General features: G+C 42.2%; 3 protein-coding genes across 3 annotated transcripts in view; 2 read left to right on the forward strand and 1 right to left on the reverse strand.

Moving 5' to 3' along the window:
• The window catches only part of LOC131685894 (uncharacterized), a 227,930-nt gene extending 211,511 nt beyond the window's left edge, over positions 1-16,419 (reverse strand). Inside the window, exon 1 of the mRNA XM_058969914.1 lies at positions 15,628-16,419. Within this exon, the coding sequence (XP_058825897.1) occupies positions 15,628-16,326 (699 nt within the window). The 5' untranslated portion in view covers positions 16,327-16,419. The remainder of the gene's footprint in view (positions 1-15,627) is intronic.
• Positions 379-2,642, forward strand: LOC131685893 (bifunctional lysine-specific demethylase and histidyl-hydroxylase NO66). Its single transcript, XM_058969913.1, has 3 exons — positions 379-513; positions 582-829; positions 885-2,642. The coding sequence occupies exons 2-3, from the start codon at positions 584-586 to the stop codon at positions 2,574-2,576; spliced, it is 1,938 nt and encodes a 645-aa protein (XP_058825896.1). The 5' UTR covers positions 379-513; positions 582-583; the 3' UTR covers positions 2,577-2,642.
• Positions 16,420-17,943: 1,524 nt separating the features above from the next.
• Positions 17,944-27,432, forward strand: part of LOC131685896 (uncharacterized) — a 31,809-nt gene continuing 22,320 nt past the window's right edge. Inside the window, exon 1 of the mRNA XM_058969917.1 lies at positions 17,944-19,028. Within this exon, the coding sequence (XP_058825900.1) occupies positions 18,914-19,028 (115 nt within the window). The 5' untranslated portion in view covers positions 17,944-18,913. The remainder of the gene's footprint in view (positions 19,029-27,432) is intronic.

The following is a 27,432-nucleotide window of genomic DNA, read 5'->3' on the forward strand; positions in this document are numbered from 1 at the left end:
CGGCCTAAAAGCCAACTGTCAAAATCCACTTTGAATGGAAATTCCGGACAAACCGTTACACGCCAATCACAGATGTTGGTAGTAAACGTAAGAGAAAAGTTTTCTCTTTCATAAACTGTTGTGAACTGTGTTCGACTAACAACGGTTTGTCTGGAATTTCCATTCAAAGTGGATTTTGACAGCTGGCTTTTAGGCCGTAATCATATGTTTGTCGAGAATTTTTTTATTAGGGAAGTTCAATACTCTGATTTTCAACTGCAACTAGTTTTTGGTATGCCGATAGCTTTTTTTCTCGGTGTACAATGACAATTTTTTGGCAAAAAGTTCGGCAACTCTGCTGGAAAGTGACAATTCAGAAAGAACGGCGAAATAGGGCCGTGCCCCGTGCCAAAATTTAATCACGTTCTCTGGCGGCATTGGAATCGCGGGTGTCTTGTTTATACACTAGTTTTATTGTGAACGTTTATTCTGAAGTGAAATTTTTAATTCTATCAATTATAAGTACCTAATACGGTAGAAGTCAACATATATCTTTGCGACAAAAAAGACATTTACGGTTATTTAAATCTCTCCCCCTATAGAAATGAGTAGAGTGCCTTCGATTTTCGACACACCGCGACCTCAACCTGTTTCAACGGTTTCAACTGAGGCCACAACACAACCGCAACCAAAGGATGGGACTGTTAAAGCTAAGCCACAAAAAAAGAGAAAATCCCCTGCCAGCAAAAAGGAAATAATTGAACAATTGCTGCAGGAACAGCAACGAGAGTTCGACCAGCATCAAACAGGTGGATCGGAAGAACCACCGGCGAAGAAAAGAAACACAAAGGTAACATCGACTATTCGTTGTTAAAATTTCTCTAGCGTTGTTTTGCATTTCGTAGGACACTTCCACATCGTCTACAAAAAGTAAAGATGAGCAAAAAGACACTTCCAAGCAGAGTAAAAAAAAGAAGCCGAGTTTGAAAATCAAACTGCGGGATGTTAAGAAGCACAAGCAGAAACTACGCAAGAGCCTTAATGCTCTGAACAATTCCAGAGCAGCTCATCAATCGGACAATTTAATTGAGACATCTTTCGATGGGCAGACTCTTCGGAACAATTCTAACCATTCTACCCCGGTGACTCAGAAAACAAAAATATCGAAAAAGAAGAAGAGTCGAATAATGCCTCAACCCCTGGAATTTACACCAAAGAAAATTGCTATCAAACAGGAACCAAAAACTCCTGGAGCCACAAAGACATCGCATGTCAGTCCGGATGACAGTGTAGAAGTAGGACGAGAAACGTTGGCTTGGGTTATACAGCCAATTTCAGTGGCGGATTTCATGGCTCAGTATTGGGAGAAGAAACCTTTGCTTATTCAGCGGAATGATCATTCATATTACAGTGAACTAGTTTCCCGTGCAAAGATCGATGAGATGCTACGGAAGCATAACATTGAGTATACTAAAAACATTGATGTAACCTCTTACAGGGAAGGTAAGAGAGAAACCCATAATCCCGATGGTAGAGTTTTACCCCCGGATATGTGGTCGTTTTATAACGAAGGCTGCAGCATCCGTATGCTCAATCCGCAAACCTGTCTGCGTGGAATTTATAAGATGAACGTCAAATTGCAGGAGTTTTTTCACTGCATGACGGGAGCTAATTTCTATTTAACCCCACCGAACAGCCAGGGATTTGCTCCTCACTACGACGATATCGAGGCTTTTGTTTTGCAAGTTGAAGGCCGCAAGCATTGGAAACTTTACAGCCCGCGGACGGCTTCCGAAGTACTGCCACGAGTTTCTTCTCCAAATTTCATTCAGGAAGAAATTGGTGTGCCGATTTTGGAAGTAGTTTTGGAGCCCGGTGATTTGCTCTATTTCCCACGAGGAATCATTCATCAAGCTAGTACCGTGCCAGGCCACCACTCACTGCACGTTACTATGAGCGTGTATCAGAAAAACAGTTGGGCCGATTTTCTGGAGCTGTTTCTTCCGCATGCTCTTGCACAGGCTGCCGACAGCGACCTTGCACTGCGTCAAGGCATTCCACGTGATCTCCATCAGCATTTTGGGATCGTTTTCTCGGATAATGCAACTCAAACGCGGAAGGAGTTGATCCACCGAATTAAAAACCTTGTTGATAAGATTTTCACCGAAGAAGCAATCGACACTGCTGTGGATCAAATGGCCAAGCGTTTCCAGCACGATGCTTTGCCTCCTCTAGTAGCAGCAGACGAAATACCAAACTCGGTGTACGGGGCCAATTACACCCACAACCCCGATGGTACGGTAGCGCTACGAATTCCGTTCACCGAGCAGTCATCGGTGCGTCTTCTGCGCCGGAATATCCTTCGACTGGTCAGCGAGGAAAACAAGATTCGCATTTACTATCACACGGATAATTCGCGCGAGTATCACGAGTATGAACCCAACTTCCTAGAGGTGGATCACGATACGGCCCTAGGAGTTGAATTGCTAGTCAAAGTTTACCCGCAAATGGTGACTGTTGGTGATTTGCCGGTAGAAGATAAGATCGAGTTCGCTAAAAGCTTGTGGGAGAAGGGACTGATCGTTGTTCATGATTAGCAGCAGAATTAACAATTGTTTGTGTATCGTTTTCTATTGTACGTTATATAATTCTATTCTATTCGACTGTTGGTCATAAATATTTTGAAAGAACGCCATTGGATAGATGGGCAACGGACTCTCTGCCTAATAATTGAACTTTGGCCGATATTTCTTACAATGAAATTCTACAGTTCGAAATAAAGATAGATCGCCTATGGAATGATGTGCCTTCTTTCGGTACCTTCACCTGGGTTCTTGTTTACAACGAATGCGAGATTAATTCGCAAGCGCTTCGAACTAATAGTTAGCCCATTTAATTGTCCTGTTGTGAACGAGAATCACATTCGTTGTAAACAAGTGTTGCAGGACAGCTGAGAAAACTAGTTGTTTATTAACGACATTTTACATCGAAGAGGTGCAGTCATGTAAGAAGGATTGTTTTTCAAATTTAACAACTCTTACTGAGATTACAGGTCAAAATAATACACGATCAAAAAAATTCTACAGCATTTTATATAAATTCGCTTCCTTGAGAAAGCTTAGAATATTCTTTTCGTTCTCTCTTTCGTCACCTAGAGCCATTCGACACTCGTCGAATTGATGTTGTGCATCCTTCTAGCTTTATCTTACGTCCTACAGTGGAGGATAACATGAAGGACTTCAACTGTTACCCCGCAGCATTAGCAAACTGATGGAGGTTCTTTTTTTAGCAGGAACTCGTGCGTTAGTCGGGTATGTCCAATTCGGAGTCGGGTAAGCACTCGCTGATCAGCCGAGCTCTTGCGGTCAGGCCACTTCACCGCGTCTAATTTGATTTCACGAAGCTTGACTTCAGTGGACGCTGACCACCGTTTGAACCATTGGTTTCGGATGTTATATTCAATGGAGCAGTGCCCCTGGCTTCTCCAGCGAATCGATCTGCCTCTTTATTACCGCGGATGCCAGCGTGACCTGGAATCCAGCACAGCTTGATTGGACGGTTTCGAAGCATGTTCTCAATCTCCTGGATCCACGGGTGCTGGTATGTGCCAGCTTTGATTGCTGATAGACAGCTAGCCGAATCTGTCATTATTAACAGGTCTCTGGACGTGTGGTACGCAGTTAACGCTGTTCTTATTGCGAAAGCCTCGGCGGAGAAGACACTGCATTGCGGCGGAAGGCCAACCGATTGTTGATAGTGTTTTCCAAATACTCCCGCGCCTACTGTGTTATCGTCTTTGCAACCATCGGTATAGACGACAACTGGGCGACTGAAACGATCTGTCAGAATCCCCTGAACAACTGGACGAACAATTTCCGAAGGGTCTCAGGCTTTCACGTTCGTGATTCGCTGGTTGAGCCACAGCCTCTGTCCAACTAACGAATTTGATTCGCTAGTTCGACCGACTGACAAATGTCAAAAACTCTCCAAAGAAGACATTAGTAGTGTAAACGATTGTTGGATAGATTGTCAAAGTCAATTTGACACGAGATTTTGGCGTTCAGATGCTTTTTAGTTAGACAATGGTCCAACTAGCAGAGGTCCAACTAAAAAGCGGTACAGTTAAAGAGTGTCCAACCAGCGAATCACGACTGTATCCTGGTTTTTAATCCGTCCGATAACAAAACGCAGGTTTAAGGCTAGTTTACAGTTCGGGAAATGGATCACGGGATTTCGCACGGGATTTGCGTCGGGATTTGATCAGGGAAAATTTCCCGCTGAGATCTCTCCAAACTGTCAAACCAAAAACTCTGCTGCTTCTTAAAAATACAAACTGTATCCAACTTGCAGCGAATTGTAAACTTTATAAAAATACTATTTTCCCCGTCGGAAACAATTTGTGTTGAATTGTTCCCGGCCGGATTTCTGTGTGGAGAGTTTTAAAATCCCGTGATGTTTCCCGCGGTTGGGTTTACACTTCAGGAAAACTGTCATTTTGACTTATTTCCCGTCACGGGATTTGAAATCCCGAGCTCCATTTAAAATACACAGGGACCCAAATCCCGTGACACGTTTTCCGGACTGTAAACTAGCCTTTAGCATGAAGAAGTTTTATTTAAACATCGCGAATTGTTAGATAAATTACATGTGCTTTTATGTAGTAGAGACAATGAATGAAAAAAATTAGAAAAACTAGTAAGAGAACTGCGGAGAGAAAAACAGCATTTTTGGCAACGTATGCTCCGGCATTGTATGGCAACACGTCCAATGTTATAAGGATAGGCAATGTTCGATTGGATTCGTTTTTTAACAGCTAAACGCGAATCCAATCGATCCAAAATGGAGTCTCCGCAGTCCTCTTTCTCGAGTTTTTCTATTGTCGCGCTTATAATAAAATCGACACAGATCTTTCATTAGGGCCTAAGTCGCAATGTACTCAAATGGAGAAAAATCAGTTTCAATATTCGGCGAAGCTTTTCTAAATGTAGTTTTTATTGTAGGTATAAATTACTTTATGACCGTGTTTTTCCGGAAGCATTTTTCGTTAAATCTTATGACAATATAACAAAGAATTTAATTCCTATGTGCTTTTAGTAGGTAGAAACTAAAAAAATGCTTACGCCCAATTTGCATCCCAGTCGTGATTTCGCCCTTCAGCAACCACCATTTGCGGAAGGGCTAAACTGTGTACATAATTTTCAGAAGGGCGCGGTAGATGGGCTAAACTGACTCTGTCTTGCTGGGTAGGGCTGGGTAAATGGGCGTGCTTGACAGTATACTTTTTAATAGGGCTCCCCTAATAAAAACAAAATATACACGAACTTCAACCCATATAGTCCAACGATTCCCCATATTGTTTGGATGATACCCTGAACAGGTCGTTAGGCTATTGGATCATAAGATGTTTATTAGGGTCAGCAAATGGGCGCATAGAAACCCAATGTAAAAGAAAGGGCGCGTGAATCTTTTCTTCAAATTTCATGAAAATATCGAAATATTCGAATGTTTATGTGCAACAACTATCGAGTAGACATGATCATAGTAGATATTGCTTATCATTTATATAATAGAACCACCGACAAACTGACATGACACTGTATTTTCAAATTTGGCAAGATATTGTTAGAGAGTCGACGCAAAATTTTGTAACTCGTACTGTCAAACGGACGTTCGTTTGACAGTACGAGTTACGAAATTTTCAGTCAACTCTCTAATAATCATCCAAGCTACTCTATGCAACTAGAGTTCCTCCAGTAGAAGTTTGGACAAGAGAAAATAGACAACCATAGTTTCAAGGCACTTGGCTCAAAGAAGTTTGGCTATACTTGAAATAGTTAAAGGAAACTATAACCTTAGGAATATATGTTCTAGTTTTGTTGAACATTTGATAAACAGCTGAATCAATTTTGTAAACATATATATAAACAATATTTGACAAAATATGAGGTAAATCAGGGCAAATGACATACACTGCATTTTCGGCGAAAGATCTACGGTCCGATCGTAAATCGTTTCATTCTCGGAAATGGAATAGTTTATTAAGCAATGTGATAATAAATCCCGAAGTTGTTGTAACGGCATTTAATTAGCATGACACTGGAAGGTGAAGTATATTTTTCAATATTATGAGCCATAGTACTCAAAGGAGAGCAAGGATGTGAGGGAAGAAAGTTTAGTAAGCGTGGAATAGGGTCATTTGAGCAAGCTTAGAGTTTCCCGGCGACTTAACCTTTTGCATGCTACCGCAGGAGTTAGGATCTTTTGGCATTAGAATACAAATCACCTGAGTCTGTGGCATGCCCGGACGAGCGTAAAGTAACTTGTTACTTCATGCTGTCGGAACCGACTTGAAGTTGATTCAATTTTATCGATTCACTTTTCATGGAGCCTCCAGAGAACAAAGCCAGTCAATACCGCAATATTGCCCGTGCTTTTCCAAAGGAGACACGACGATTATTTTTCGTCGCAGCAAGATTCGCAGCGCTATTCGGCGCACGATTCATCGCAATGTATTTCTTATGAAAGGATACTAATAAAAGGTGGTGCAATTTTGTGTAAAAACATACAAAACCCTGAAACTGAGAAATTCAGTTAAAGTAAATAATTAGCATACATTAAACTTGGGTAATGCATATTTTTTGACGTTTTCAGCATTTATTATCAAATGCGCCAATTCAATGCGTCGCCTCAAAATGATTAAACGACTCGTTTCCAATAAAACGTGCAATTCTTTCTACTTAAAACGTTAATATACGCCCATTTGAATTCGAAAAACTTCTGCTCGTTTGAATATGTCTTGTCCAGACTTTTACTAGAGGACATTAGTGTTCTTTTACGAAAGACACGTTAAGTAATGATGTGTAACTGATTATACAGATGGAGTTACTGTTCCGAGTTTAAATTATTTGCCAAAAATTTTCACTGAAATCGTTCTAGTTGTCATGTCAGTTTGTCGGTGATAGAACCGCAGTTTATTCTTTTATTTGTGAATAATAACCGTGCGCCCGCTTCTGTCTAAAAATGTAAGTTTGGCCTTTATATCACAGACTAACAGACATAACACTCGAAAACAATGCTTCGCCCGCTTTAACGGTCATTTTAAATATATTTGTAGTTGGGACTGTGCCCACATTTGAAATTATGGCGCCACTGACCTATGAACAAGCAGATGGGGGATAGACCACTAGTGAAAAATTGTTCCCAAACCTGAGGGGTAACCCATCAGCAAATGAGTGTTTGGGACTGTGCATAAAAGGTGGAGCTAGTGTTCTGGGAAAATTGCCGGATCGATGTTTTTATGGGAATTCCCTCATAGTGTTATGTCTGTTAGTCTGTGTTTATATTCCATATGAGAAGAAGGGCCTAACTCGAAATCTCGAAGAAAATGCATGTTTCGCCGTTTTGTTTTCTTTAATTATACATCGAACTAAAAACCATTTTAACTAATTTTCACCTCAATCTTGTAGTATTTTTGTTGAATAATGTCGTAATAGCGAAAACGCAGTTTGTTTACATTTGCGATTTAAGCCCTAATGAAAAATCTATTTCGAATTATCCTGCAAGGCACAATAAAAAAAATGAATTGAGTCACGTCAAGTCTTCACAGACAAACAGATGACCGGTGTAGCGAACTCGTCCACAGACAATTGGAAAGCGCATGTATACCTACACTCCTTCTCTTTCCAATCCCATTGCACTGCGAAACTTCTCAAATGGTCCTTTCGGCAGCGGTTTAGTCAAGATATCTGCAGTTTGTTCTTGTGATGACCGATAAAGAAGCTCTACTTCTTTGTTCCAAACCTTTTCGCGTACTATATGGTATTTAACATCAACATGTTTGGAACGCTTAGTTTCAGGATTTTTTGCTCTGAATAGACAACCTTTGATTATCTTCCAGAATCGGAATCGGGGTTTTAAGTGGTATGAGTACATCGTTGAATAATTTCTTCAGCCACATAACTTCAGTCACAGCCGTTGCCGCAGCGATATATTCTGCTTCTGTTGTTGGCAACGCAACTGTTCCTTGCTTTCTCGTTGTCCAACACACCACATTACCATATACTTCGAATAGATAACCACTAGTAGAGCGTCTGTCGTCAAGGTCATTTGCCCAATCAGCGTCTACGAATCCCTTCAATGGATTAACATCTGGATTCCTTTTGTATACAAGTTTAAGCGATGAAGTACCTCTAAGGTACCGCAATATTCTTTTCAGGTAGTTCCAATGCGACTGATCAGCGCTGTCCTGAAACCTACTGAAATAACTCACAGCGAAGCAGAGATCCGGTCGAGTCCCGAGCATGAGGTACATCAGACTTCCAATCAATTGTCGATATTGAGTATTCACTCCATTATTTTGCCTGGATTGTTGTAATTTAGTGCCAGCTTCAATAGGCGTAGATACCCTAATAAAAACAAAATATACACGAACTTCAACCCATATAGTCCAACGATTCCCCATATTGTTTGGATGATACCCTGAACAGGTCGTTAGGCTATTGGATCATAAGATGTTTATTAGGGTACAGGATTACTACATTGCATACTGAACCGTGTCAATATGTTTTCTGCAAACGTAGATTGATCGATAGTTACTTTGTCAAGACGTCTGTCAATTTGAATGCGCAATCCCATAAAATATTCAACTTCCCCGAGATCTTTCATGCGAAACTCCGATGACAATTTTAGTTTCAAGTTATTAATGGCGGCTTCATCACTTCCACAAATCAATAGATCATCCACAGACAGCAAAAGATATATTGTACTCTTCCCGTCTTTTTTAACGTATAAGCAATAATCTGCATCAGAGCGTTTGAAACCCAAACTAATAACAAAATCGTGAAACCGATTATTCCAGCATTTTGGCGACTGCTTTGAACCGTACAATGATCGCTTAAGCTTGAGAACCTTGCCTTCAGATACATCGATTCCCTCGGGTGGCGTCATAAAAACTAGTTCCTCCAAATGTCCGTGTAAAAAAGTGGTTATGACGTCCATGTGACAGAAGTAATACTGCAGTTGAATTCCAATCGCTAGTAAGAATCGAATAGTGGTCAGTTTGGCTACTGGGGCATATGTTTCCTGATAATTTACACCTTCTTGTTGCATAAAACCACGTGCCTTGTAGCGTTCCAAATTACCATCTTTATCCAATTTCCTTTTGAAGATCCACTTTGACGAAATCATTTTGACATTTTTAGGGCGTTCAACAATGTCCCAAGTATCGTTGGCTCTCAGAGAGTCCAGCTCCTCCTCAATAGCACGTTTCCAGCTCAACTCGTCCTATCGACCTTCCAAGCTTGCATATGAGGAGGGATTACTTTCGCCATACACCTCTGCCAACAAAGCTGCCGGTTCTGTTTCATAATCCTCAAACCTAATTGGTGGTTTTCGCAATCTACAACTACGACGACATGGTTGCAAAGGATCATTCATCGATTCATCGTGTAATTCATTTTCTTGATTCCGGGTTACTTCGATATAGGCAATATCAGGCTCCAGTAATTGATCGGTGTTCTGTTCTATCTCTTCACACGCTTGAAACACATCATCACTCGAACTTTCATTGCACTCGACCTCGTTGCCGATTCGTATACATTCCCATGTTAAGTTTCCTGGAACCGTCAAACAATCCTCATGGTACACTAACGCAGGGGATTGATTTTCAAACTCACCTGAGTTTCGATTCGGAAATTCATTTTCATCGAAGATTACATCCCGAGATAATACTACTTTTCGGTTTACAGACCCCACAAACGATATCCATTAATTGCATATCCAATCATGATCCGCCCTTCACTCTTTGGATCAAATTTCCCTCGCTTGTGCTTCGGGATATGCGAGTAAGTTTTGCATCCAAAAACACGCAAAACTGATAAATCGGGTTTATCGCCAAACCATTCCTCGGCTGGTGTAGTATCGCTTGATAGAGCTCTCGTTGGACTCCGATTTGTAACGTAAACAGCTGTCATAATCGCTTCTCCCCACATGTCTTTAGATAAACCGCTTTCGTATATCATCGCTCTAGCCTTTTCCACAAGAGTACGGTCCATCCTTTCTGCTAAACCATTTTGTTCCGGAGTGTATGCCATCGTGTATTCAATTGCCACGCCACTCTCACGACAGATCTTTCGTATTTCTGCAGAAACATACTCACCCCCATTGTTGCATCTTAGTTTGGCCAATGGGAGATTGAATCCCGCCTCTACCATCGCTTTATAATCTTTAAATCGGTCTACTACTTCATCCTTATTGTCATCCCATGTAGCTGGCGTGACAGGTCCGCATACATCGGTATGAACACGTTCCAGTGGTCGACGTACTCGCTTATCACGAGTTTGGAAAGGCGGTCGGTAGTGTTTTCCCATGACGCATGGTTTACAAAGGCCCAACGACTCTAAATGCCCTAGTCTTCTATGCCATAGCAGATTTTCATCGATTGATGCTTTAACTACATTAGCCTCCCGACGATTCACTATGAAGGTTATCTCGTACAAATCATGTGAACGTTTTCCTACTGTAAACAAGACATCATTCGACCACAGTTCAACAACACAACTCTTAAATACCACAGCAAAACCAGCCTTCTCCAGACGACTTACTGACATCAAATTGTGTTTGAGTTCCGGGGCATATAATACGTCTTGGGTGTCACAATGAAACACCTCGTTGTTTACATAGCTGGATGCAGCAATGAAACATGCTTTCTTAGCCACAATAATTTGACCTTCTTCGGCGAGCGAAACAGGATAGGGTGTTGAAAGCTCTTTTTCTGTCATGAAATATGAATCATCACAAAGCATACGGTCTGTGCAGCCTGAATCAATGATCCAACAAATCGTTCGTACCGTGGTTTTGATTTCTCGCACTTTCCATTCCTTCTTTGAATAAAATGCAAAAGATCCTCGTTTTGCTCCTCCCGGTTTATCGAACTCATCTGAATGGTTTAACTGGAAGACTTTCTTCTGTCCTCCTGACTGGTCAGTTTCATCCACCACTTCCTCCTGTTTGCAATTATATGCTTTATGTCCAAGTTGTTTACATTTCCAGCACTTTCCAGTAAACTTCCTCATTCTTCCTAAGAAAGCTGCAGGCTGTACATCTTCAGCTTTAAGGCCGATGACAAGCTGAAGCGAAAAGCGAAGCGTTTACGGACGCGTCTGAGCACTTTACATAGTGTTTTGCCGCGTTCGCCCCGCTTTTACTATGACAGTATTACGCGTTCTACATGCACACACCAAAGAGATAGCTCAAACGCATTCGCTTCGCTAACCGCTACCGCTCCGCAAATCGCGTAAGCATGTCATCGGCCTAACATTGCTACGCTCATTACACTTCAGCTCCTCATTCAAAAGTCTTGCCTTGACATTCGTCAGCGTCAAATTTGCCGACTCGACTGTTTCCAACGCCGTGACAACATTGTCGTAAGATTGTGGTAAAGACAACAATAAATGACTCACCGCTTCTGTATCGCGAACATCCGCACCTACACTACGCAGCTCGTTGATGATTGACTCAAAGCTTAACAAATGCTGTTCCATCGATTAATTTTCCTTATATTTCAAGTTCAGCAACCGCTTCCTCAAGTACATCTCAGTAACAGCTCCTTTCTTTTCAAAAACATCACAAAGAGCCTGCCACATCTCGCGTGCAGAGGTTTTTAGCCGAACGTATTCCAAGTAGGAATCGGCCAGACACTTGACGATTAAGCTTCGAGCCTTCGCATCTCCTTGCTTCCATTCTACGCTTACCAAATTTGCTGCCGAAGGTTCTTTTTCTACGTGGTCCGACAAACTTTTCTCCTCCAACAACAGCAAAGTGCGAAATTTCCAACTCGCGAAGTTTTTACCATTTAACTGTGGGTATACTACTTTCTCGGCTTCCATCATGCTGGGCCCATAACCTGCTGGTTTTTATTCTGTCTGATAACAAAACGCAGGTTTAGCATGAAGAAGTTTTATTTAAACATCGCGAATTTTTAGATAAAATTATTACATGTGCTTTTATGTAGTAGAGACAATGAATGAAAAAATGAATTGAGTCACGTCAAGTCTCCACAGACAAACAGATGACCGGTGTAGCGAACTCGTCCACAGACAATTGGAAAGCGCATGTATACCTACACTGTACTACACGATGTGTGGTTTGGGTTCGTACGAGCGGTTAACCGTGTGCGAGGACGAATGCTGGGAAGGGGTGCTCCAACCACTTCTGTCAAACGACCGGAGGCTCGATGCACCAAGGGAAGATCAGCATTATCATTGCTTTTTTCCATCATGCGGATAGCCAATCGTGCAACGGTTTGGAGAACGGGTATATCGAACGGCAGAGTACCTGCTACAGCCATAATGGCTAGGATTGGGCTCGTGACATATGCTCAGAATCAAATCTTATCATCCTGTTGCATGCAGGTGCGAGCGCTTGAATGATGGCATCTCCTCTGCTCACGAGCCCCATGCCGTATAGTAGTCGAGTGGTGACAACTGCGGACCCGATTTGAAGTAAAGAAGTGCGTTGACCACGGGGTAGCTTGGCACCGATCATCTTCAAGATACGCAACCGGGATTCGCACGTCTTCTTCGTCATTTTACAATGCGCTTTAAAGTTGAGCGATCGGTGGAGAGTAATGTGGGTTTTTAGCAGCGTTTGTGTCGGAACGGTTACTTGCGTGGGTTCGCGGCGGGCATTCGGGCTGCAATAGAAGATGCTGAATTTCGTTGCATATATCGTAAATCCAACACTTCTCGACCATTTATCGACGGCATTGAAGTTTCGGAAGCAGCGACTGGTCTTTTTCCCCCATACTAGAAGCAGAATGTCGTCAGCGTACAGCAAGATCTGTACGGAGTTCGGAACTACGCGAAAGATAGGTTGAATAGTTACGAGAAACAGCGTAACCGAATGGTGTGGCACACCATTTTCCAGCGGATGTGCTGGGGACAAATGCCCCTCCACGTTGACCTGAAACGTTCTTTCTGCCAGAAAACTGTTCAGGATGTTTATCATTCTTCCACGTACCTACCATTTCCGTAGTGTTCGCAGGATGCCATATATCCTGGTGGTGTCGTCGTATGTCTTAGACAAGTCAAGCGAAGCTATCAGATAGTGGTCGTCACGATCCGGTAATGATCTCTCCAACTCCGCAAAGTACATGTCAGTGCCCCGACCAGACCTAATGGCATGCTGTCGTTTGTCGAGACGCCCGTTCGACTCTAGTTTGGTGGTCAACCGCCGGTTGACTATTCGCTCGAAAACCTTCGCCATACAGCTCGTTGAGGTGATTGGTCGGAAGGCAGTCGGACCTGCGTCACTCGAGTTTGGAATTGGTACGATTATTCCAGTACGCCAACAGGGTGGGAATACGTCACTGCGTCATAGTCTGTTAAAGAGTTCCAACATGGCAGTTTTCACAGAAAATTGCAGTCGTTGAATCATTGGATAACCGATGCAGTCCCGTCTTGAAGAACGACTTCGACAGAGGTGCCCACAGCAATTCATTCAGAGTGAAGTCAGAATTGTAGATATCATCGGTATATGGCGAGAAATTTATGCGGTTTCGGTCGGCCTTTTCTTTCTCCCTCTGGAACCATAACGAATAACTGGAGGTTGCGGATCTTTCGCTGTAGTGTTGCGCCAGTTCTTCAACTATTTCTACTGCCTTATCTGTGTAACCACTGGACCGCTTGATGACAGTTGGGCGATGTTGGCGTTTCTCTTTCAACGTGTTCACTGTCTGCCACATCTCCGACGCAGTTGAACTTGGAGATATCTTCGCGACGAAGTCTTCCCATGATATTTCTTTGGCATTATGGATAGACTCTCGCAGCCGCCTCGTGATTATTGGAAGTTTTTCAGTGCATCCGCTTTTCGTGGGTCCTCTGCTGGTATACGCTTCAGTGCTCCAAGTGCTTTTCTCCGTTGTTTGATAGCTTTTATCTCCGGACACCACCACGGAACCGCTTTGGGACCGACTCTGTGAGTAGTTCGAGGTATCGCGGTGTTTACTGCTCTAATCAACCGGTCAACGCAACAGTCGATTGATATTTCGACACCCGGTCGAATAGCGTTGGCGATCAATCGCTCGTAGGTTGTCCAATCTGCTTGGTCGTAAATCCATTTCTGTCTTTTCGGTGGGATAGTCGTCAGTACGGGAATGGAAACGAGAATGGCAAATATGGTGCGCGTTAAAGTCACCTAGTACAAGCACTGGACGTGGAAGCTTTTCGAGGAAGTCACCCAGCTGCATGTTCTTGACACTGTTGAGTATTGGAAGGGACGTATATCGACACCACCGTCATTTGTTGTGACAGTTGGATCCGAACTGCGATTGCTACTGGCACCGACATCGATTTGCTCAAATGGTACACGATCCCGGATGGCAAGACCTACTCCTTGTTGCCAGTATCGACAACTGCCAGTTTTTTTTTGCCAATGAAATCTGCTGGGACTACTCGGTCGTCCACTTTAGTTTCCTGAAGCGCTATCAGGCTCTGTCCGTACTCGCAGATTAGGCCCCGAATGAATGCCCCATTGAAGGGCGAAGCATCTGCTGTGTGGATTGGCGAAAGTCACTGATGAAGACGATGTTGATGGCGAAGTTGATTGCCTGCGAGTTCTCGCCGGCTTGTTCCGTTGGTACCAGGGCGTGGTTGCGCTGATTTCAACCGGGGTATCGGTGCTCTAGTGCTTCTGCTGTTGTTGCGGTGCATCTTCGCCGGCGGAAAGAGGAGGAGGATTGCGAGTAGGGACTCAACAAAAACAATGAAGTATGTACCCATAAATGGTCCGGCAAAATCCACGTGCACTCTCTCGAAAGGTTCCTTCGGCGTTTCCCAGCAATGTAGTAGCTGTTGACTTCTCCAAATCGTCAAGTCAACGGCAATGTCTCGATTATGCTGACTTCTAACAGGTCAGCCTCTTCTAACCTCTTCGACGACGTCATCCGGTGTCTGTGTACTACCCGGTAGGCGGGAAAATGCATCAGCATTGTAATGCTCTTTTGTTGGACGAAACTTGATGATGTAGCGGAACGAGGCGAGAAAAGTCACGTAGTGCTGCATTCGTAGCGCAGACATCGCCGGCAATCCCTTTGTTTCTGAGATCTGCTTCACAGGCTCGCAATATAATCGTATATACTTCACGATCTACAGCAGCTCGTGACGCTTTCCACCGTGATCCACATGAACACATTCCACAGAGCTCTATCATGTTTCCACTGTAGCTGACCAAAGCAGTATCCGGACGGTGCAACTTGACCGTGGGCATGAACATTTGTAGATCTGACACGCTCATGATCGAAACAGGAGACCCGCTATCAACTTCAAATTTCACTTTTTAGCAATTTGCCGACAGTTCCAATCAGAACTTGTCAACACTATTCTTAAAATCAACAGCATCATACACTCCACAGATCTCATCGGTATGCACATTTTTGCAATTTTTATTTGCTGCACTTTCTTCCACCTGATGTGAATCACATTTTTTTCCGCCACCCTCCGCGGCAATCCTCTTTAGGCATAATTTCTGCAGGTGACCTGCCACTTTACAATAGTTACAGGTGGTCTTAACGTGCGAGCACTTGTTCGCAAAATGGGTCGAGCTACCACATCGAAAGCATTTCTTTGCATCACTGTGTGTCGGCGCACTCACCTTTTTCGTAAACACGGTAAACTTTTTGTTTACCTTCGACTTCGCTGGTTTTGTAGGCGGATGTGCAACCAGATTCAATTCCGGTTTACCCTGACGCGAATGGATTTCCTGTCCACCTTTGGCCGACGCTTCCATCGACACAGCAATTTCCCGGGCTCGATCCAGAGTAAGGCCACGTACTTCCAATAGACGTGCCTGTATTCCGCAATCCTTGATTCCGAAAACAAACTGGTTCCGCAACGCAGTACTTAAGTAATTGCCAAAATTGCAGGTTATGGCCAATTTCCTAAGAGCAATAAGACAATCGTCGATTGACTCCTCTGCACGATCATCGCACTGCTTCCGGCATTTGAACCGAAAGTTTTTCAGTATTTCCAGCGGTTTCGGATTAAAGTGGTTCTTCAGGGTCTGCACAATTTCGTCGTATGTTTTAGTCTGCGGCCTCTCCGGTGCTAGTTTGTCCGAAACTACGTCGTATGTTTCGGCTCCCATGTAATGCAGTAGCATTGGCAGCTTCGCTTCAACACGAACTCCGAAAAGCAAAAAGGCACCTTCCAACCGCTCGACCCAGCGGGACCATTTCATCTTATGGCGATCAAACGGTTCGACTGTGAATGTAGACTGCATCGCGATTGGGGCCACAGCAGCAGCACCTCCGGCAAGAACTCTATCCCCATCCGGGTTTTCGTCACCTAGCATTCTCGTCGCCAAAACTGTTGTAGCCGAGCGTTTCACAAGAGGTAAAAACACGCATTTACATATATAATTTATTCGCGTGGACAACGTGGTGACGGTTTCTGTTTAACTGTACAAAAGTAAGGAAAGAAAAGCACAAAGCAAAGTAAGGTTAATACATGGTAAGATTGAATAGGGTAGCCAGTAAAACAAGATGCAATATAAAGGTGTAACCATAACAAACCCAACTACATTGCGACGATCACTGTGCCACCTACAAACGTATTCCAGAGTCTGATTTTTTTACAATTTCAGTAGCGGGTATTTACACACGTTTCGAATCGAACCTAAACGTCTATTATCTGTGGTACTACACTTTCTTCTCTTCTAAACCGATCGATCTCGTTGTCAGTATTCGTGCGTGGGTTGTCGTTGATAAAAATGAGAATTATCGAAGAGGAGGCGTCTCGGTAATCTCAATATTATCGTCTAAATAACCCATGGTTTCATTGGTGGTAGTGGTAGCGGTTCTTTTTGCTGGTTGGCTCCAGTTATCCGGTGAAATTGTCGTGGGTTTGCTGAGCCGTTTGCGCGCTTCCGGGATTGTCAAATTGTCGCGGATTTTTATTTTGATGACCTCTGGTTGGTGATCTCCTTTACAATTTAGGCAAAACTGGGCTGCTCGACATACTTCTTCGTCTTGGCGTTCTCCAGAGCAGTTAAAACAACGTTGCGGGCCAGGACAGCGAGCACGCGTATGGCCGTATTTAAAGCAACCGTAACAGAGCACCGGGTTTGGGTAGTACGGGCGAGTAGGGGCGCGAAGCAAACCGATCTTCATGTATTTCGGGTATGTGGTCTTGCAGACGATCAAGATTAGCGCTGGCGTATTTACTATTTTCTCGGCTTTCTTTCGCTGTACACGAATCACACCTTGGCTTATAATTTCTTGTAAAAGCTCTTTCTTTTCAAGGTGAATCAGATCGTAGCAGGAAATTACGCATCTGCTTACGTTCAGATTCGGATGAGATTCAACCACAACGTCAGTACCGTCAATGAGCTTGATCATTTTCTGTCAGTTTGGCCACTTGGACTGGGTTTCGAACTCTAAAGGTATACCGTGTCCCTTGAGCTTCGGTACTCGCACCTTCAATTGGACCTCCAGTGACAACATTAACCGATTTACCAATAATTAACGGGTTTCTTGGCAAATGCGTCTTTGCTGGTTAACTACAGGAACGTCAATTCGCCGAATTTGTTCGTCGGGTCCAAGTACTCCGGTAGTCTTCTCTTACTCGACCCTCCCGGGTCACCACTACTAGCTGCCGCCATTTTGAATCACACCACCGGACGTTGGAAACTACTGTGTGTCACGATCACCCGATACCAACCTCAAATGGACAATAAAGGTAAAGAAAAGGAAAGATCTTACCTTATTTGCCCCTTCAACGTCGACTTTCCTGGAGTGTTCTCACAATTTTTGAGGTACACTGATAGGCAAGCTGATCGCTTTTTTGCCGCTTGTACGAATGCACCATATTGTAAAGTTGCTCTTCAATAAGTTCATGGAACCATATCGTGTCGATTGACCTTGCTTTTCGCCCTCACCCTCTCTGTATTTCGCCACCCACCACAACCCAAACTGGCGTGCAAATGTCAAAATCGTTTTATTGTGTGAAAAAAGTCCTTATTTCGGGAATGGAAAAAGTATGCCTTTTATTTGAAAAGGAACGCCGTCAAGTTTCGACAGCAGAAATTAAATCGTGCAGCGAAAATGTGGGAAATCTAATCCAGACTGTTATCACGGCTATCGAGTAGCATATCGTTTTGTTTTCATTCCTCGCCTGCCGTAATAGGTATGTTGTGTGACGGTATCTGCACCTGAACAAGAAGGCGCCCGTGTGTTCAGCAGTGATTTATTAGCACGCGATCGGAGGCGAGAACAATAATACTCCGTAGAAGCCGAAGAACAGGAAATATAATACTATTAAAGTGTAGAAGTCATCGCATTACTAGTACCTACAGTTACTAGCGGGCATTTGCCTGCACGTTTCGATCAGCAAATCAGTGACGGAGTGATAAGCGTTATCAGACGCAGCATCCTACAAGATCGTCCTACAAAAAAGGAAAAAACAGATTACGCCGTCAAGTAGCACACTGTCGCGCAGATGGGACGTCTGTCTTTTTAACTACAGCTGCATAACTTCTACTATTACTATAATAGAAGCCAGTTAGAAGCCCCGTTGATGGGAAGGGAAGGCAAGTGAAGGTCGTGCGGAAGCATAGAAACAGTCAACTGCGAAAAATAATTGGAAGCGGAAACAGCTGGTGCCCATTGGGTGAAAGAAACCGATCCACCGAGTGACGACGATATGAAGAAAGACACGTTCCACCCCAGTCACTACGTACCTACTCCGTACATAGCTGATATTTTGAGTTGTTGAGTTTTTTTACATTGCTTATACAGTCCTATTGACTTTAGAATTGTGTGTTTATTTTTGCTGTCGGTGGTATATTTTCGGCTCGTTTGTGGTGTGTTATCAACAGCGCGGTATTTCGCGTGTAATTAGAGTCTTCGGAGCGGAATATTTGCAGTAAAATAGAAGACAAAATGCGGGTCGTGGCGCTCGTCAGCGGTGGCAAAGACAGCACCTACAATATGATGCAGGTGACAGCAGAAGGACACCAGGTGATTGCACTGGCCAACCTGCACCCAAAAGATAAAGGTGAGCTGATGGCACTTATTAATAGGGTTAGAATAATTGGATGTATGTAGGGCTGAAGTCCTAGTTGATTATTGTTATTTTTATAACAGGGAAAGACCCTGTGATTTGGATATCAGAAGAGAACCAAATATGTCGCCGCTTACTGTGCAATATTTGTCCTTTAATTGCTTTGTTTGTAGTTTTAGCGTTGCTTGTGTTTTTAGTAGGTATAGTCTATCGTACGATCCTTATCAAGATCATGGCGACTCATCACTTTCGTTCGTTTAATTTAGCAATTGTTAGAATCCGTCTTTTGGAGTGTTCATTTATTAGTAAATCAGCATATTGGTAATATGGTGTTACAAACATGCATGTATCGATTCAAAAAAGACCAGACAATTCACATGCTTGGTGGTACAATCCGTTCTTGGCTATTATAGTGTGGCATTGCTCTCGAAGATTTCGCTCGTATTTCGTTGGGTCCCCATCCTGGGAAAACAAACACTACCCGAAATGGAACGAAGAAAGCAAGAAATTTTTTGGCAACAAAAATCAATCACGACAGGTGTCTTCTACAAGAATAATTTTTTTTTGTGTGTCATTGATATTTATAAACCTGTTATCAACGCATGACTTGATTTGATTTGAAAGTTAAAATTTACAACATAGTATTTAACTTTGTGCATTTAATGTACTGTCGTTCTACGCATAATTGTCCCATGTGTATAGGGAATCTCATAGAACATGGGAAAAATATGCTTCAAAAGGCTGTGTTAAATATTGTAGTCGAAGCAGTTGGAAGGTATTAAGTTACCAACTAAGTTCGAAGAATCCAGCTCTGTTGGTATAACATGGAATTTATTGAAATCAAATCAAGCTCTCGAAGATGTATGGTAAGTACAGCTTCATTTTTGTGGTAAAATGCTGTATCAAACTGCATATATTAATTACATGCATGTAAACTTTTAGCAGCTTGCTTCAGCATGGATAGGAATATTATGGCCCTTTCGTTTCTCACATTATGCTACATCGGTATAGTCGGTGCTACCTTCAAGCTTGACTCCCTTGTTGCGCCTCGCTGGCTTCTTTTACGTGTATTTTGCCTGAGACGAAACTGGGTAAGTTTCTAACCTAGGGTAGAATCCGCCAGTCCCGGCTTCTAATCCAATCTCGATCTAGCTCGTGATTGGATGAAATTGACATCAACAGGTGTTCGAGTTCGAAACAGAAGGTACTAAGCTACCCATAACCGCTTATTTGTTGTTCTATATAGGATTCTATCCACAAGGGAACGACTTACGGTTATGGACAGTAAAGTCAGTTGTCAGAATTTTCATATCGCTTATAACACCGATTCTTTACTGCGCTAATTTGTGATCTTTGTCAATGTTACTTCTTCTTGAAGCAGTTTTTTTTCTGTAATTCCATCGGTGCGTAGAAAACGATTTTGTCAATAACCCTTAACTCGCGACTCTCGGCCTTAGTTTTTCCAAATTCGCATTTCATGGCCTGTTCGGTGCACCGCAATTTTACCAACGGCTAACGTGTACCATCTTGGGAGGTAAACGGCATTAATTTACAAAATTCGCTTTGCTCGAAAGAATCATGCTGCTTGGGTGGAATTAAAAAAAATCTTCAAGTTTTCAATCTTCAAAAAAAGAAATGAAAATTATTGGTAAGTTACATTAGAGTAGTACTTTACCGTAGTATTGAAATTTGGTCGTGTGCTAACTTGAAATTACACTTAAGAGCGAAAGAACTTACCCCGACAAAAGACGGTATTGGGCAGCTGGGCGAAAAAAAATTTGCGTCTTCGAAGTTTGAAAGTCAACAAAGTAAGCAGACGCTTCTGTAGATACTCATTGAAGTAGATCGTTTACACCGTTTACAGTCCCGGTACTCACGAACGGCGCACTCCGTTTGTCACATGAGCAGATCGCTTGTCTAATCATATTTTTATTGACAAAGTTTGAAAGTTTCTGCTTCCTTACTTCCTCCGGAACATCAAACTTGTGCTGGGCGGTGATGAACAGTGACCCCGGAAGCGACGACGTAAGTCTCATCATCCATGATGAGACAATGAGGTTTCGTCTTGGTGTACAGTTTCCGGGCCCGTGACTTTTCCAGCGTATTTGTCACGATTTGGAACTTTCTGCACTTTGTTCGTATGCAGTCCCTCCCGGTTCTTGGCTCTCTTGACTTGCACGGATTCAACTTTTTGGCCATTTTGGTCTGATCGAAATTCCGCTTAAACTCTTTCGCTGCACGCTTGTAATCCTGATCACTAATAGAACATTCATTCTGACCTAATTTCTGCGATGCTCAGAGTTTGACAGTAACGTTTAATCGGTTGTATACCATTCCCCCGAAAGCCATTTCCCAGAAAGCCATTCCCCAGAATTCTCTTCCCCAGAATGCCACATTCCCCAGAAAGTCATTCCCCAGAAAGTCATTCCCCAGAAAGTCATTCCCCAGAATGCCCCATTCCCCAGAAAAGTTATCGGTTCTATAGCCGCGTACAGAACAAGAGTAACTGAGCTTCAGGAATCAGAATATATTGGCTTAAATGGCACGTTCCCCGTATGTAGTCTGTATTTGATGCCTGAATTGAGCTTATAGGCTTCATATTGTACATGAGTGCTGTTCAAAAGCCATTTTTGGCGAAATATTCGGCTGATATACAGCCTACTCCCACTTTTCTACCGCGCCTATGGAGGAATGTCAAAACAATTTGTGCACTGGTTGAGAAAAAAAACAAAATGAAAATGGAGAAGTTGTTTTTCTTTCTTTCTATCTTTCATGATCTATCAGCCACATGTGTTTAACCTTTTTTCAATACAGCGTTTGATCCAGGCTCGAACTTAAGCTTCTAGAAGCTATGGGATAAAGTTGTTCCAGTGCGCTTGCTGTTTGATTCATTTGGGCATTTGGTTATATGAATGATATTAAATCGAACGATTTTGATTAGAAGTTGATTTCACTCACTGACGACTAAAAGCATGGTTTTGCGATTTTTTTTTTTCAAATTACCCCCTTTCCTACACAAAACTAAAATTTATTCATCGCAGTTTCCCATCATTTTATGGCTTAAAGATTTGATTCCCTTTAATTTGTTTATTGCTCCTAAGCCGATAAGCTTTTTTGTGCTTACAAAGTGCGCCATCTCATATTTGTTTTGATTTGGACTTCATTGTTTTTGATTAATAGAAATGTCAACCATTAACGGCGTTATAACGGCATTGCTGGCTACCGCTTACGGCTTACAACTACATAGTTTTTAGGCTCTAAAGTATAGCTTCATATACCCATATACGGTCTATTTTAATGCTTAATGTTCGTAATGCTTATGAACATTCGCAAAGCTTGTATACAACTTATAAACATTTGCAAAGTTGATATACAGCTTATAAACATTTGTGAAGCCCATATAAAGCTTATAAACATTGGACAGCTCTTATATAGTCAATATGCTGCTTACTTTAGTGCTTAGTGGTTTGCTGGGTCATTATTTGTGGTTATGCCAAAGGTTTACGCATACCTAATTAAAGGAACTTATGCGGTGTTAAGCTGCTGAGGATGTGCCGTCGAGAGCGGCGGCCTCTCGCAAGCAAACCTGTTATCCTCTCGTATAACCGGTTTACTCGAACATAGGACTTGGATCCTTCTTTCAAACATGAGCAGTTCTTTGAATTTGTACGCCAAGTAACTCTTGCACGCAAACTTGTGATCTTTTCGTCTGCCCGGTTTATTCAAACATATATGTTGATTCCGTATTTGGAGCTTTGGTTAAATCCATATTAAAATCGAAACGAATGCATATTTTGACAAATGGTTTCGTGGGTTTTTAGAGCATTTATCTTGCTTTTGTATTGGGAATGTTTCGTACGCAAATGTACGATCCACCCGATTGCTCGGTTTACTCAAATAGGTTGCACTAAATACATTCGAAAGTATTTTCATACCTTACGCCAAATGGTACTTTTACCACAGAGTTAGACATAATACTCGACAACAATTATTCGTCAATGTTAGCGATCATTTTGAATTGAATATATTATTAGTTGGGACTGTTATTGCATTTGCGATTATGGCGCTACTGACATATGTGCAAGTATACGGGGGATATACCAATTGCTCGTGGGCCTGAGGGCTGAGTAATTTGTAAATGAGTGGTTGGAAGCGTGTATAAAAGGTGTAGCTGGTGTTTTGGTCGAACTAGTGCAACGATATTTTTGCGAGGAGCCGCCGCTTTCGACGGCTTATCCGTACCAGCATCATGCATTGACTTAGGTAATGTACAAAGTTTTGGTTTCGCCACATAACCTTACTTACATAACACTGTTTCAATCTTTTAGATCCTAGGAAGGGGGCTACCGCTTTCTATGGTTTCTGTTGAATGGCACAGAAAAACACACCTGTACTGAATTTTGCGATTTGTCCTATATTGCTATTGTCTAATGCTGCTACCAGTGCACTTTTCGAGGGGAGCAATATGGGCAACATACTGAAAAAATGTTTTGATTTTCATCAAAAAAATTTCCCACTTCAAAAAAAATGTCTGGGAAATGGTTATAACTGTGGAATGAACTTATGAGCATTGGTTCATTCTGGATATGGTTTTCTGGAGAATAGTTCTTTCTGGGGAAAACACTGCGGTATCTTAGTTTCTGTGGAATGGTTTTTCGGGAAAGTCAGCTATTCTTTATTTAAATTCGGAATAAATAATGTCATCCTAACTTCCGGTTTCAACACAATGCAAATCATTTCAAATGTGACCGAATCGAAGAATGTCGTTCGATGGAAGTGGGTACGAGTCTAGGGGCAGATCACTCTAGCAATGTATAACAAATTTGCATCAAATTAGAAAAATGCATTTAATTTCCATTTTTGCATCAACTTTGCACTCCCTCGCAGAAAAGTTTGTTCAATAAACGTCCTACGCTGATACAAGTTGTTCGACGTTTTTTGGAATGTAAGGCTAGTTTTTTCGTAGGGTTTTGACGTCTTGCATGCAACGCAAAAGACATTGCACGCAAAGCAAAATACATTATGAATTTCTATTTTGATGGAAATAAATGCATTTAATTTCGCTGATTTTTAAAAATGCATCACATGTGATCTGCCTCTTGGAACGAGTAGTACGTTTGAAAAGATCAAATCAATAAAAAAAGTTAAACTTTTCTGGGGAATGACTTTCTGGGAGATGGTGTATTCTGGGGTATGGAATTCTGGGGAATGGTACATTCTAGGAAATGACTTTCTGGGGAATAGTATATTCTGGGGGATGATTTTCTGGGGAGTGGAATTCTGGGGAATGGCTTTCTGGGGAATGATTTTCGGGGGAATAGTATACAATCCGTTTAATCAAACGACTAATCGTTGACTGCACGATTCCGTTGTCCCGATGAGGGAATTGAAGATTTTCCAGGTGCTTGCGCAAAATAAATTCGCGACGTTGCTTTCCGGGTGACGCCATTTTTCCGATTTTCGAAAAGCTGATAACGATAAAAATACAGTATAAACAATACACTCTGAACTACTTCTACCCAAATTTTCAAGAGAAAATATCCAACGGTTTATTTTCTACAGCGTTTTTTCCGTGATGTACTTTGATATGGGATACCCTGTATTCCTCGTGCCTTAACGATTAGTTGAATAAATAATTTCTTTTTTTTTCTGTATACAAGAACATTATTCCTACAAATTCGATGTGTTGAGCAAAGCCGGCGGAATACGTGGGTAGTATGGGTAGTACCATTCACTCGAAAATTACCGAGGTTTGTAACAAAACACACCCTGAAATTAACCACGTAGTGTCTCGCGCACAAAATTCATGCGTCTGAAACAATTTCATATTAAACTTCAGATTTTTGACAAACAGAAAATCACTGTCTGGACATCATGAACCGGATCGCCGACTGGCCTCCTTGGATCCACTGGGAACTCTTGGGATCAGATTTCCAGGTAGCTGCTAGCATGTCAACCAAAAGAGAAGAGATAACTGAATTCGGATATCTATCGGGGTTTTAAAAATATGTGCATGAGAGACATACAGGATCTAATAACTGGCGCTAGAACACTAAGCGCACGACCAGACAACATGTTTAATGTTGCGATAACCGCTCTCCCCGATCCCAATACTCCGAAGATGTGCACTCAACGTACCATGATTGGACATGACCCGATATACCACCCAAAGGAATTCTCGAACTTCATCCATCCCCTTTAACCAAGGTTTGCTGATTCCTTTCGGATACCAAAACCACGAAATTTGATAAATTTTCTAGCGTTCTCTGACAAGATATACTGAAAAATTCGTTGAAGCTTCGCGATCTGTCATAAATATCTCCTAATGCCTAAGTGTCCGCCTTCTCATTACTCGGAATGAAGCAATGCGACAAACTCAGAACTAATATTTATATCTGCTAATCTGGCACGATTTTTCGTTTCGTCTGAATCAAGCCAGTCAAAACGTTGTACGCTTCCATCGGAAGAATTTCTTGTTTTGATTCGATTGTTTTGGATATAGTTGACGCGTAACACTTTACCTTGTTTCTACAATGGGTAACTATATAGCTATTGTTTGCAACATCGGTAGTTCATGCACCAAAAAGGTGAACAGCTAGACGAGCCCCGTTCAAAAGAACAAATTTTGGAAGAGCAGATCCGGCGAAAGGCTCGAAATGAGGCCGACGGAAAATAAGTTGTTTTCTTATACTCCTCGATCGTTGCTTAACGCAATTGCTTACATACCAGAATTTTCACTGACTGAAGCGAAGGGTTCTGGAAGGAACCAATCCCATATTTCGCAATTAAGGCCCCTCCCAGAGATTACACCATCAATCTTTACTTCCTGAGCGGGTATGTATACAAATACTTATTCGAACACGCCCGAGTGTTGTTTAGTTAGATCACGCGATATATGGATGATGTTTAATGGCTTATCTTTGCTCCGGAAGTAGACCGTCCAGGGGCTGGTTGTATTAGATGGATATGAGTTGTATTGAAAAGGGGACTTAGCGACGATCTCTTCAGCCTCGCTTAACACTTAAGCCAGGTTTAAACGCAGAGTTACTGTTTATTTATTTATTTATAGTTAATATCAACAGTGTGGTCCTAATGATAATTTTTTAATATATTTAAAAATCAGATTGTGATCTGCAACGTGGAATGTGAAGGTCAAACTCGGATGACACTCTGTTGAAAGTCCGCTGCAAACCAATGATGGCACCGTTAACTCCATAGTTAGTCCGGTGAAGAGGTAGTCGGAGGAAGCTGTTGAGGGTTGTGCCAAGGCAATCGACGAAGGGCAACCGAACAAATCTGCGCTGTACTGTCTCAATTCGATTGACACCGTTGAGATAATGAGGATTCCACACAACTGAACAACATTCCAGTGTTGAACGAACGAGTGAGCAGTAAAAAGATTTCAAGCAGTAAATATCTGAAAAGTGCTTAGATATTCTCATAATGAACCCCAAGCAGCGTGATGCCTTTGCGACAATGTAGCTGATATGCTGCTTAAACGTCAGTTATTCATCGAGAAAAACTCCAAGATCTTTGACACAATTCGCTCTGTCAATCGTGGATTCTGCTAGACAGTATTCGAAACGAATTGGCGTTGTTTTTCTCGAGAACGTAATGACCGTGCATTTCTTGGGATGTATTTCGCACCATTCCGCAAAGTTTACCAGTTGGCGTTGAAGGAAAGCTGCATCATCAGTATTTCGGATTCTGTGGTATAACTTGAGGTAGTCAGCGAAAGACAACCGTGGTCCTTCTAAACGAAAGTTGACGTCGTTGAAATACAGAAGAAAAATCAATGGACCGAGATGGCTGCCTTGCGGAATACCAGATGAAGCGAACAACTCTTCGGATACACAATCACCTATCTTGACTACCAGGCGACGATTACTGAGATACGATTGCATCCAGCGGAGAATATTAGTACCAAAGCCAAGCCTATCCAACTTTGCCACTGCAATAGCGTGATTAATCTTGTCAAATGCAGCTGAAAGGTCCGTGTGAATAACGTCAGTTTGAAGGCCGTCAGACATAACATCTGCCAAATATGTTGCGAACGACAGAAGATTCGTAGATGTTGAACGTTTCGGTATAAATCCATGCTGAGTCTCAGAGATATACTGTTTGCAGTGGCTGAAGATGGGTTCCAACACAGTCATTTCAAACAGATTAGGAACTGCGCTTAGCGTTGTAATACCGCGGTAGTTGTCAGCTTCCTTTTTATCACCTTCTTTGTGAACTGGAAACATGAAGGAGAGAGTTCGGGAAATACACGCTTAATTATTAGCAATCAATAAAGTTTAACAGTGATTCATTACACTGAGTATAAATAAAAATCTTAAATATGTTACTATGTTTTCAATTGCCGCAAGTTTCTATTGTGTCGATTTTGTTGGCTATT

The sequence above is a fragment of the Topomyia yanbarensis genome, chromosome 2, assembly GCF_030247195.1.
Source record: "Topomyia yanbarensis strain Yona2022 chromosome 2, ASM3024719v1, whole genome shotgun sequence".
Lineage (NCBI taxonomy): Eukaryota > Metazoa > Arthropoda > Insecta > Diptera > Culicidae > Topomyia > Topomyia yanbarensis.

Excerpts from the sequence above, each read along its gene's own strand:
- LOC131685893 (XM_058969913.1), top strand. The coding sequence starts at position 584 with ATGAGTAGAGTGCCTTCGATTTTCGACACACCGCGACCTCAACCTGTT. Across the intron at positions 830-884 it reads CGAAGAAAAGAAACACAAAG|GACACTTCCACATCGTCTAC; the intron begins GTAACATCGACT and ends TGCATTTCGTAG.